The sequence below is a fragment of the Bos taurus genome, chromosome 11 (assembly GCF_002263795.3).
Source record: "Bos taurus isolate L1 Dominette 01449 registration number 42190680 breed Hereford chromosome 11, ARS-UCD2.0, whole genome shotgun sequence".
Lineage (NCBI taxonomy): Eukaryota > Metazoa > Chordata > Mammalia > Artiodactyla > Bovidae > Bos > Bos taurus.
In genome coordinates, this window is record NC_037338.1 from 1,563,128 (window position 1) to 1,576,628 (window position 13,501).

General features: G+C 48.2%; 1 protein-coding gene across 3 annotated transcripts in view; it reads right to left on the reverse strand.

Moving 5' to 3' along the window:
- The window catches only part of ACOXL (acyl-CoA oxidase like), a 339,747-nt gene extending 326,509 nt beyond the window's left edge, over positions 1–13,238 (reverse strand). Inside the window, exon 1 of one of the 3 annotated variants that reach the window (XM_002691158.7) lies at positions 12,918–13,236. In XM_002691158.7, the coding sequence (XP_002691204.4) occupies positions 12,918–13,039 (122 nt within the window). In that variant the 5' untranslated portion in view covers positions 13,040–13,236. Of the gene's footprint in view, positions 1–12,917 lie in introns of all 3 variants that reach the window. The other 2 variants (XM_010809768.4, XM_024999274.2) reach the window with 2 other exon arrangements.
- Positions 13,239–13,501: the final 263 nt, after the last annotated feature.

Sequence of the window (13,501 nt, forward strand, 5' to 3'; positions counted from 1 at the left end):
AAGCAGAGCCAAGGACTCCCACCAGTGTCACCCCAGCTCCTGCCTTTCAGCCTCCGCACCCGAAACCAAGGTAAGCTGTGTTTGTCTGTCTCTGTAACTGAAACTAAAGTGAAATAAAAGCAAACTAACTGGGGTGCTTCTGGTTAAGAACCACAAGTTTGGTTGAAACCCAACTCACAGTGGCCTGAACCATAAAGGGGACTTACTGCTTCATGGAACTGGGGATGAGGAACACAACGCGGGCTTCAGGGCACATGGGCTCTGTGGCTTAACCCTGTTATCAGAATGTGGAGGCTCTCCACTTTGCCTCTCTGAGTCATTTCCTCCTAGGGCTGGCTTCCCTGTTGGTGAGAAAACGGCTGCATGCCTGTCAGCCTCACATTCAGACTCCACTCTATCCAAGATGAGAAGGTCTGCCCATCCAACAGGTCTCTCAGACAAGCAAGGAAGCATCTTTTCCTGGACCCCTCAGAAACCTCCCTTCCTATTTCATTGGCTGAAATCAGATCATGTGACGATTCCTGCACCAGCTTGAGGACTCACACTGTGGTAACCCCGATCCCTGGGTCGGGAAGATCCCCTGGAGGAGGGCATGGCAACTGACTCCAGTATTCTTGCCTGGAGAATCCCATGGACAGAGGAGCCCAGTGGGCTACAGTCCATGGGGTCACAAAGAGTCTGACACAACTGAGCAAGTAATACAAATGAGGAAGCCAAAAATGGCTTCTGCACAATCTTCTCTATGGAAATTTCTCACGTTAAATTAGTATACGGAGTTTATTGACTGTAATTCAAATCCTGCAGATCCCACCTCTATACTCTCTCTCTCCTCTCCTCTCTAAAGAAAAGGAAGATAGGACTATGCCCTTTTTGTTTAAGGATTTTTTAATATGAACCATTTTAAAGTCTTTATTGAATTTGTCACAATATTGCTTCTGTTTTATGTTTTGGTTTTTTGGCCACAAGACATGTGCGATCTTGGCTCCCTGACCAGGGATCAAACCTGCACCCCCTGCACTGGGAGGCGAGGTCCTAACCGCTGGACCACCGGGGAGTCCCAGACTCTGCCCTCCATAGGGCTCCCCTGGTGGCTCACATGGTAAAGAATCCGCCTCCAAGGTCGGAGACCTGGGTTCAGTCCCTGGGTCGGGGAGGTCCCCTGGAGGAGGGCACGGCAACCCACTGCACAGAGGAGCCTGGCGGGCTACCGTCCGTGGGGGTCACAAAGAGTCAGACACGACTGAGTGACTAAGCACACTAGCGTGCCCTTCATAAACTTCATTATCATCACCTCTGAGAGTCAGATGAACAATCAAATGTAAAAAGCACGTAGCCAACTGCACTCCTGGAGTAGAGCCCTGTGAGGGGGAAGCGGGACCACTGAACCCCTGACCTTTTCCTGGCATGAGTGTCAGTACCTTTCTCTAGATCTCTCTTTCTCTCAGTCTCTCTTGGTCACTGCCTGTCTTTCTTTCTGCCAGTATCCTGAGGAGGCACTCTTGGTTATTAACAGCTCATTTTTTTTTTCTTCCAACTGTTGGTCCAACCAGAAAACAATTCTGCCTTTTACAACCATAATTGGGAGGTAACACAGTCTGAATCATCATCTTAAAACTGTGATAAACACCTTCATCCAGTCAGAGAAGCAGCCAGTAACCAAAACCCACGCCCATGTGTCCCCCACCCCATCTCTCAGCCCTCGCCTGCCAACCTTTTAAACCTTGGTTTAGCATTCCTTTACTTTCATTTTATAGTTTCTCACATATCCAGGTATGTCTAAAGAGTGTGTGCTCAGTTGCCAAGCTGTGTCTGACTTTGTGACCCTGTGGACTGCAGCTCGCCAGGTTCCCAGGCCCAAAAGGGATTTTCCGGGCAAGAATACTGGAGTGGGTTGTTGTTTCCTCCTCCAGTGGTCTAAAGAGTTATACTGTTAGCACAATTTATGCCAACTTTATTTTTAAAAAAAGGGGGTGGGAATCAGCACCCCAACATTCATAATAGCACTACTCACAGTAGTCTGGACACTAAAGCAACCAAAGTGTCCATCAACAGATGAATGGATAGAGAAGATGCGGTACATATACACATATGGATATATATGGATGGACTTGGAAATTATCATACTAAGTGAAGTCAAAAAGAGAAAGGCAAATATCATGTGATATCACTTACTAAACAAAGACAGACCCACAGATACAGAAAAGAAATTTATGGTTGCCAAAGAAGAAAAGGGATAAGAAAAGGATACATTAGAAGTTTGGGATTAGCAGATACAAACTACTATATATAAAACGCATAAACAACAAGGCCCCACGATATAGCACAGGGACCTGTGTTCAATCTCTTGTCATAAACCATTATGAAAAAGAATATATATATATATGTTACTTGCTGCACACCAGTAACTAACACAACACTGCAAACCAACTCTACTTCAATAAGGAAAAACACCCTAGTCTTTAGCAAGGTTGACACTCATAAACAATATCACTGTCCATACTCGCTATACTGTGCCATCTGTCGGTCACAAGTTTGTCCCTTTAAACAACATCCCTCTTATTCCTCCTACCACCAGTCCCTGCTAAGCACAATTCTATTCTGCTTTTACGAGTTCACAGCTTTTTAAAATGTCATACAGAAGAGGAGCTTAGTTTTCTAATCAGCCTAAAGTCACATATGGAGGAGCCCAGCTCACCAACCATCCTTTCAGGCACCCGGGCTTATCACCTGTCCTTCATTCTCTGTACACCCATCCTCAGGGACTGCTGCTGCTAAGTCACTTCAGCCGTGTCCAACTCTGTGAGACCCCATAGACGGCAGCCCACCAGGCTCCCCCGTCCCTGGGATTCTCCAGGCAAGAACACTGGAGTGGGTTGCCATTTCCTTCTCCAATGCATGAAAGTGAAAAGTGAAAGTGAAGTCGCTCAGTTGTGTCTGACTCTTAGTGACCCTGTGGAGTGCAGCCTACCAGGCTCCTCCGTCCATGGGATTTTCCAGGCAAGAGTATTGGAGTGGGGTGCCATTGCCTTCTCCGCCTCAGGGACTAACACTGACCAAAACAGAACACTAATGCTAACCTGCCTTGGAAAGGAAGGTTCTCTCTGATCAAGAAAGTCTGGGACCAAGAACCCTGCTTGTTTACAAACCAGCATTTACTCACATTACTCACTTCACTCCTGTTTTTAACAAACACCCAAGGTTGACTAGACACTTAGCAAAAGCCTCAAACACGAAAAACAGAGGTCAAAAGTACAAAGGGGGAGAAAAGGAACTCAAGAAACAGAGACAAGGCAGAAAATAGAAAGAAACATCTCAGAACTTACCATCAAGTATTCCCAAGAAATAAGAGATTTGGCAACCAGAAAACAAGAACAGATGCTCTAGAAAAGGAACAAGGGACTTAGAGAAACTTCAAAAATTATGACAGTAGTTATCTTAAATGACTCAAGAGAAGTTGGAAGATAAAGTTGAGAAAGTGTGCCAAGAGAAAAAATGAAAAGGTAAAGAGATGAAAAACAAGAAAGAAAAGATGAGGAAACTAGAAGACAAGCCCCAGAGGTCTGACATCTGAATCAGAGTTCAGATAAGACAGCCGTGCAAATAGTTGAAGAACAGTAGTTTCCAGATTACAAGAGCCCCTGGCATGCCCCCAGCAATGAAGGAGAAAGAGACCACCATCAAGTCACGACACAGTAAAATGCCATAAGCAAAAGTGAAAGTGAAGTCGCTCAGGCGTGTCCAACTCTTTGGGACCCCATGGACTGTAGCCTACCAGGCTCCTCTGTCCATGGGATTTTCCAGGCAAGAGTACTGGAGCGGATTGCCATTTCCTTCTCCAGGGGATCTTCCCGACCCAGGGATCGAACCCGTGTCTCCCGCATTGTAGACAGGCGCTTTATCGTCTGAGCCACCAGGGAAGTCCATGGCCATAAAGCCTGTGCTAAACACAAAGTCCTAGAAACTTCCAGGCGGGAGGAAGAAAAGTCATATCTTTACACACTAAAACGCCAAGGTGCAGAGGGCGGCTGGTTCCTTAATAACAATGTTGGATATTTAAAGGCATGATGACTTTAAAATTCTGGGGGAAATTTTATTCCCAGTCTAGAATTCTACACCTACACAAATATTCAGCCAATTTTGAGAGTAAATATTTTCAGACGTGAAGATCTGAAAAAGTTAATTCTCTGGTATCCCTTCTCAAGAAGCTATCACATGAGAGAGTGTCCTGGCTCTCTATGGCTATGGTAATAATGTACCCCAAAATGTAGTGGCTTAAAACGGTTCAATGTCACTCTGCCTCCTGCTCTGTCGGGAACTTGGACACACAGAATCAAGTATTAATAGAGATGGCCTGTGAGCTCCTCACAGGCCTGGGGTCCCAGCTTAGATGACATGAACAGCTGGGAGCTGGAGCAGTCAGGAATGGCCAGCATCGCTCTATGGGGCATCTCTTCAAGGACCAGCTTGGGCTTCCTCGCAGCATGGCAGCCACAGGCTGGTGCAGAACTTTCCACACGGAAGCCAGGGCCTCAGGAGACAGAAGCAGAAGGTGCCGGTCACAGTCACTCAGAGCTGAGCCTAGACACTGGTGCCCTGTCACTCCAACCATACCCGTGGGCCAGAGCAGTCCCCGAGCCACCCAGACTCAGGGGAGGGGACACAGAAGCACCCTTCTCAACGGGAATGACGCTCAAGAGTCTGTGGCCACCTCTAATCCTCCACAAAGAGCGACCAAGAAAGAGAAGGCCTGGGAAAACAAAAGCTTCACTTTAAAGGAGATGCAAAGGAAACTCCCCAGGTGACCGGGAAGACGATGGTAAAGCCAGTCCAGGCTGAAGCCCCAGAGGGAGACCTCCTGGATGGATCTGTTCACAGGGAGGGAAGGGAACGGCAGATACATGACAGCTTTGACCAAACCATTGTTTTGTTGTTGTTTAGTTGCTAAGTCATGTCCAACTCTTTGCGACCCCATAGACTGTAGCTCACCAGGCTCCTTTGTCCATGGGATTCTCCAGGCAAGAATACTGGAGTGGGTTGCCATTTCCTTCTCCAAGGGGATCTTCCTGACCCAGGGATCGAACCTGCAAGTCTCCTGCACTGCAGGCAGGTTCTTTAGCACTCAGCCACCAGCGAAGCCCTTGACCAAACTGAGAGGACTGTAACTCTTTTGTCTAGAAGTGCACAGGCCAGTAAGTGACCATTTTATACAAAACTAAGCAAATGAATAAAGGTAGAAATTGTTATCCCAAGAGAACACCAAAAGTTGTCAAAGAAAGGGAATGAAATATGTTACGCTGTGGGGCATGGCAGGGAATAACACATGTAGTCACAGCAGTGTGAACCCTGGATACCAATGTAAGTCCACATGGGGATGCACTGATTGGTGGGAATAAGGAAAGAAAGTGGGCAGCCATGGGGATCTTCATTCTCTATGCTACTAAGTCAATGCATGGGCTTCCCCAATGGCTCAGACAATAAAGAATCTGCCTGCAATGCAGGAGACCGGGTTTAATCCCTGCATCAGGAAGATCCCCTGGAGAAGAGACTGGCTACCCACTCCAGTATTCTTGCCTGGGAAATCCCATAGACAGAGGAGCCTGATGGGCTACAGTCCATGGGCTTTCAAAGAGTCAGACATGACTGAGTGACTAACACACACACACACAAATCACTGTATAATCAGGAAGTAGCTCTGTTTATGACTGTTTTAAAAGAAAATAGATGTAAATGACATAAGAATCCCCCAAAAGACGTGAAAGTGTTTGCCAGTGAGAAAAGGGAATGAGGGGGGAAGGGGTGGAATAGGGGCAAATAGTTTTCACTCCAAACCTCATAGTGTCTCTTTTGTATTAAGTGGGTTCATACATTGTATTATGAAAATAAAAATAAATTTTAAAAGAGAAAGCTGGAACACATAGTATGATTCTGTTTATCCAAAAAAATGTTCACATGTATATGTGAACTCATAGAAAAATAGGGAAAGTAGGGAAAACAAACTCTACAACACTCAAGTGTTCAAAGTGGTTGGAGGACCAAATGCCATCAACATATGAATGGATAAACAAAATGTGATGTATCCATCTGATGAAGTACTGCTGTTGTTCAGTTGCTCAGTCGTGTCCAGCTCTGCGACCCCATGGACTGCAGCACACCAGGCTTCCCTGTCCCTCACTATCTCCCTGAGTTTCACAAACTCATGTCCATCCAGTCAGTAATGCCATCCAACCGTCTCATCCTCTGTAGCCCCCTTCTCCTCTTGCCCTCAGTCTTTCCCAGTACAAAGAAATAGAGGACAACAACAGAATGGGAATGACTAGAGATCTCCTCAAAAAAAATTGGAGATGTCAAAGGAACATTTCACGCAAAGGTGGGCACAGTAAAGGATGATGGAGTATTATCCAACGTTAAAAAGGAGATCCTGTCACCTGTTGCAACATGAAGGACATTCTGCTAAGTGAAAAAAGCCAGACACAAAAGGACAATGATTGTATGATTCCACTTATATGACATAACTAGAGTAGTTTAGAGACAGAAAGTAGAACTGTGGTTGCCAGTGGCTGTGGGGAGGAAGGAAGAGCGAATTAATGTTTAACGGGTACAGAGTTTCAGACTGCGAGGATGCCAGAGTTCCGAGATGGATGGCGGCGATGGCTGCACAGTACCGCGGATGTACTTCGTGCCACTGTGCACTCAGTTCTAGTGAGCTGGGTGAGCCTGGAGCCTGTGGCACAAAGGGAAGTCAGAAAGAGCAGAACAAACGTTGTCTATAAACACATACATGTGGAATCTAGAAAAATGATACTGATGAACCTATTTGCAGGCAGGGCAGGAATAGAGACACAGATACGGAGAAGAAACGCTGGACACAGTAGGGGGATGAGACGGTGGAACAAATTCAGAGAGTAGTGCTGATATATACACCATCGCGAAGAGTCGGACACGACTGAGCGACTGAACTGAACGTGTAAACAGATAGCCGGTGGGAAGCTGCTGCACAGCACGGGGAGCTCGGCTGGTGCCCTGTGATTACCGTGGGGGTGGGGGTGGGGTTCAGGAGTCGGGAGACATATGTGTACTTATGGCTCATTCGCATTGTTGTATGGCAGAAGCCAGAGGAATACTGTAGAGCAATCATCTTCCAATTAAAAATAAATGTCTAAAATTTAAAGTAAAAAAGGTTAAAATGGTCAATTTTATTTTCTGTTTATTTCACCACAATAAAAATAAGTGGCTGGGGACTTCCCTGGTGGCCCAGTAGCTGAGACTCCGCCTGCCAATGCAGGGGACCAGGGAGATTCCACATGCCACAGAGCAACGAAGCCCGGGCACCACAGCTACTGACGCTCGTGTGCCTAGAACCTGTGCTCGGCAACAAGAGAAGCCACCGCAATGAGAAGCTCACATGCCTAAATGAAGAGCAGCCCCCGCTCATGGCAACTAGAGAAAGCCCACATGCAGCAAGGAAGACCCAGCACAGCCAAAAATCAATTCAGTTCAGTCGCTCAGTCCTGTCTGACTCTTTGCGACCACCATGGACTGCAGCACACCAGGCCTCCCTGTCCATCACCAACTCCCAGAGTCCACCCAAACCCATGTCCACTGAGTCAGTGGTGCCATCCAACCATCTCATCCTCTGAAGTCCCCTTCTCCTCTTGCTCTCAATATTTCCCAGCATCAGGGTCTTTTCAAATGAGACAGCTCTTCAAATCATGTGGCCAAAGTATTGGAGTTTCAGCTTCAACATCAGTCCCTCCAATGAACCACCCAGGACTGATCACCTTTAGAATGGACTGGTTGGACCTCTTTGCAGTCAAAGGGACTCTCAAGAGTCTTCTCCAACACTACAGTTCAAAAGCATCAACTCTTCGGCGCTCAGCTTTCATTACAGTCCAACTCTCACATCCATACATGACCACTGGAAAAACCATAGCCTTGACTAGACGGACCTTTGTTGACAAAGTAATGTCTCTGCTTTTTAATATGCTGTCTAGGTTGGTCATAACTTTCCTTTCAAGGAGTAAGCATCTTTTAATTTCATGGCTGCAATCACCATCTGCAGTGATTTTGGAGCCCAGAAAAATAAATAAAATAATAATCAATAAATAATAATTTAAAAAAATAAGCTGTTGGGGGAGGGGACAGTTTGGGAAACTTTTAGGTTTTCAATATTATCTGACTCTTTGCAATGAGAAAGTCTTCACCATATGCTTGAGTGCATAAATAAGGCTGTGGGGGAAAACCAAATCTCTGCAAAGGTTAGGAAGAGAAATGTGCATTGCTCCAGGAAAGAAAAGAAAAGGCAGTGAAGAGAAAGAAGGGGGACAGGGAAGCAGCCGGCTCAGCACAGCCAGGCCAGGGAGGGGAGCCCTGAGGACAGATAGTGGGGAGGTCCCATGGGTCTAGAAACTTCTAGTGAGGCTGTGAGCCTTACAGGGCTTCCCAGGTGGCGCTAGTGGTAAAGAACTTACCTGTCAGTGCAGGAGACATAAGAGAGGAGGGTTCAATAGCTGGGTTGGGAAGATCCCCTGGAAGGGGGCATGGCCACCCACTCCAGTATTCTTGCCTCAAGAATCTCATGGACAGAGGAGCCTGGTGGACTACAGTCCATGGGGTCAGAAAGAGTCGGACACGACTGAAGCAACTGAGCACAGAAGCCTTACATGTGCACACCCACCCACCAGCCTGGCCCCCAGGAGAGAGCCCCGCTTTACCAAGAAACAAACTCAGAAATGTTTGAAAAGCTTATCATGTTTCAGACGTTACTCTTTTTTTTTTTGATGGGGACCGTTTTAAAGTCTCTATTGAATTTGTTACATGATTGCTTCTGTTTTCTGTTTTGGTTTTTGGCCAGGAGGCATGTGGAATCTTAGCTCCCTAATTAGGAATAGAGCCTGCACCCCTGCATTGGAAGGCGAGGTCTTAACCACTGCACCACCAGGGAAGTCCCTGGATGCTGTTTTTAAATATCCCCTGCAACCTCAGGAAGGAGCCTCAAGTGGCCCAGAATCCGCTGCTGCTCCAGCCAAGGGCATGCTGTTCTATGGATCTCAGGGCAGGTGGGACTCTTAGACATGGGGACATTCCCAGAGCCTGGGGGACCCGCCATCAGAGTGAGGACAGGGAGGATTCAGCCTGGCAGGCTGGTCTTGGGGAGAGAGGGGGGAAGCTGGGCTGCACCCGCACCACAGCTGGCACAGTACCCCAGAGGAAGAATCCCTGCACAGAGGAGGGCAGCGGTGATGTGCTCAGAAAACTGCAAAACCAGGATTTTGGTTTTTTGGGGAAGCAAACTGTTTCCTAGGCTCTTATGTCCTGGGAGTGCCTGACACTATACGAACTTCCCACTATACACATAGCACTCACACTCATGAACCCCACCCCCTCCAACACCTACTTGAATTTCAAGGGCCTGGGGATAGGGGACTGGCTACAGGAGGCCTCATATTGTATCTGTGAATCCATGTCTGGTGTTAGTCAATCGGTCATGTCCGACTCTTTGCCACCCCATGGACTGCAGCCCGCCAGGCTCCTCTGTCCATGGGATTCTCCAGGCAAGGATACTGGAGAGGGTTGCCATGCCCTCCTCCAGGGGATCTTTCCAAACCAGGGATCGAACCTGGGTCTCCTGCATCGCAGGCAGATTCTTTACCATCTGAGCCACCAGAGAGTTTTATTTCTGACCTCTCATGGAGCCTTTTACCGTGGTAGAAAGTTAAAAACAACAAGAAGTCAGGTCACTGTCTTTGAACACAGGATAAGATCAAATCTGATAGTACAAGGTGAACTTTCAAGCAGATACTAAGATCTTTAATCACTGGGGGCAAAAAAAAACAGTATGACATTTAAGCTATTACAACTCTGAAATTATGAAGTCAATAAACAAGAACTGGAGACAATGGAAAAGTATTTGTTAAAGTAATGGGGTTTGTATGTCTTTCCCCCCACTTTTTTTTTTAGGTGTCATACCACAGCCAGCATTAGTGAAAAGCCACTCAATAGTTTCTCATTTAAACCAGCAGCACAGATGTTATCCCCTTTCTGCAGATGGAAGCTCAGGAAGGTAACATCTCACTTGATGACAATCACACAAGTAATGTGCTGCTGGCTGCTGGTTGGCTTTCCAACTCCAGCCTGCCTTTCCCTCTGTCCCAAAGCAGACTGCACAATTCACAGCAAAGAACCTTCTATTTGGTCCAAATCAGCGGTTTAGATGTTAGCATTCCATCATTTAAACTGCAGTTATCTAATAAGAAAAGACAAAGAGACGACAGCCCAGGAACTAAACTGAAAAGACACAGGAAGACAGGCAAAGGGACGTGTGTAAGGGCAGTGGTCCCCAAGCTTTTGGGCACCGATTTCATGGAAGGTAATTTTTCCAGACACCGAGGAGGGGGATGGTTTTGAGATGATTCAAGGGCATTACGTTTCTTGTGCACTTTATCTCTATTATTACTGCATCAGCTCCACCTCGGATCATCAGGCATTAGATCCTGGAGGCTGGGGACCCCTGTTTAAAGGGATGTGACAGAACCTTAGGGCAGCAGGACCTCCTTGCCCTCTTAAAAATTCTTGAGGCCTCCACACAAAAACCTGTACATGGATGTTTATAGTAGCTTTACGCATAACTTCCAAAACATGGAAGCATCCAAGGTGGACTTCAGTAGGTGACTGGATAAATAAACTGGTTCATCCAGACAATAGAGCAGCATTCAGCACAAAAAACAAATGAGCTCTCGGGCCATGAAAAGACATGGAGAAAGCTTAAACACATATTACTAAGTGAAATAAGGCAATCTGAAAAGGCTACATACTGTATGATCGCAACTATATGATTCTAAAAAGGCAAAACTATGGAAACAGTGAAAAGATCAGTGGTTGTCGGGGTGGGTGGTGAGGAGAGAAACACAGAGTGCTGACCGTGTTTCGGGGGTGAAAACACTGGATGACGCCGTAATGACGGGAGCCGCGCTGCGCTCAGTCGGCCCGGCTCTTTTGCAACCCCGTGCACTGGAGCCCGCCAGGCTCCTCTGTCCATGGAATTTTCCAGTCAAGAATACTGGAGTGGGTTGCCATTTCCTCCTCCAGGGGATCTTCCCAACCCAGGGACTGAACCCACATCTTCTGCATTGGCAGGTGGATTCTTTACCACGGAGCCACCTGGGAAGCCCCTATAATGATGGGCACGTGTCATTAAACATTTGTCTAGACCCACAGAATGTACAACACCGTAAACTGTGGTCTCTGAGTGACTATGATGTACCCATGTAGATTCATCTTTGGCAAAAAAAAAAAAAGTCCATTCTGGTGAGTGATGTTGATAACAGAAGAGGTTATGCCTGTGTGGGGACAGGAGGTATTAATATATAGGAAATTTCTGTACCTTCCTCTCAATTTTGTTATAAACCTAACACTGCTCTTTAAAATTGTCTTTTAAAAAATTATTGGGGTCCGCAAATATCTATGGGTATTTATCATGTCAGAAATTATAAAATAAAAAAATGTTTAAATATTTATATCATTTGAATATAACAATAATAAACTCATTAAATGTTTACAAAAAGAACTACACTTTTAATTAGAAAAGTGGCATTGTTCTGCGTCTTTACAAGTCTGGTTAATGTCTGCCTTGAAATAACTGGATGCTGCTCTCTGCTTCTGCAGATATGTTGGGAAATTATGCATCCCATAGTTTCTGGGAATTACCACTGTACCTTCATGAGAAAATGAGGATGAAAGGCTCAGTAACTGCTTCATATTATCACTAAAATAATTTCTAACTTGTGAAGCTCCTGGAAAAGTCTTGGGTACCCCCAGGAGTCCCTGGACCATGCTTTGAGAAAGATAACATAAAGAAGACGGTGTGAGAGAGAGAGGGAAAGGACAAATTGGGGAGACAAGGGCCCACCCACCATCTCACCTGTCACCTACCCTAAGCCCCGCTCCCCCCACCTCCAGTGCTGAAACCACAGCTTCCTCCCCAAGGATGACCTGCTTTTATTCCTAACATCTCCTCCTTCAGCCTGGCTCATCCTTGAGACAGAAACATGTGCTAACTGGTTCATCTTCCTTCAGAACATACTGGTGTTTTTTAACTGGGGCTTTCTTAAATTAAAACTCCAAAGCCTGATTCTAAAAATGGGCTTATCAGACGACCTGAGATGGGGTGAGCCACCCAGCAGAGCACAGGAGAAAGTCCTCGACGAGACACAAGGGCTGGTTCTTGGGTTATTTTCTCCGTCTGCAAACTTAGCTTGCACCAAGCCCTCTGTCCACTTTTCTGGGCTGTGCTGCCATCAAATGACTTCTGGGCCTGAATCCACCTTACAACCCAAGCACCCCAGCCGCTGTTCGGCCGCCCCTGCGCACACCTGGACTCCGCGAGGCCCCTGGGAGTCCGCAGCATGCCAGCAACCAGGTACGACCCCGGGCAGAGCCAGTCCATCCCTGTGCCGGGAAAATGCCCTCAACCTCTCTGCAGGCACGACCCGGGATAACGCTGTTCTGCCCCACTTTCCGCGCTTCTGTTCCGGACCAGGCGACACGGTGGCCCTGGGGGCGCTCCACGCCCGCTCCAACCCGGTTTTCTGCCCCCTCTCCCAGCAAAGGGTGGCACCCAAAAGCGGGGACTCAAGAAACAGGTTAGGAAACAGGTTTAGAAGCTACCACTCTGGGCCGAGCATCCCGTCCGCCGCTGCGGGGCGCGCCCGTTCGTCCCTGCTCTCCGTGTAGGAGGGCGGGCGGTGGGCAGAGGACGCCTCCTGAGGGCCACGAAGTCGCCGGCTCTGCGGCGTCCACAGGACTGGGGCGGGCAGTCCATCTTCTGTCAGGTCGGGAGGGGCCTGTTTTCGGGCGCAGCACACACACGCCAGCTTGCCCTGCCCGGGGTGCACCGCGGGGTGCCCTTGGGGACGCGTTACCTGGGCCGGAAGAGCGGACAGCCGCCCAGGAGCCCGCGCAACTCGTTTTTGAGGCTCCAGAACTCGCCGTCCAGGTAACGGTGCAAGGATGAGTCCCCGAGCCCCAGGTCCGCCGGCTCCATCGTGCTGTCGGGCCTCTGGCGCGTCTCTGGGGCCGCTGCCCCGCGCGCCTCCTCCCGCACGTGGCCCGGAGCGCACTCCCTCTCGGCTCCACGCCGCTGGCCAGTCTCCTCCCTCCTCCGCCGCTTGCCCCGCCCTCCCGCGCGCTGGCCCTACCCCGACGCTGCTGCCTGGGTACCCAGTGAAGAAAGAAAGGTCCAAGGAATTTTACAATGGTCTTCCTCCCCGCCTTGCCCCGGGGCTTGAGTTCCTGCTGCCTGTGCCCTCGGCTCAGTTGTCCCTCCAGTCGGTGGCCCACAAGAGCCCTGGTATTAGAACCCTAGAGGGGAAGTTGGTCTGTAGACACCGGGGCCTGGTTGCTCAGAGCTGAGGCACCTCACGGAGCGGACGTCCTGTGTCAGCAGCCTCTCTGCGCCCAAGATCCAAGATGGCCTGGCCCATGCTCTGGCCCCAGGTCAGCTGCA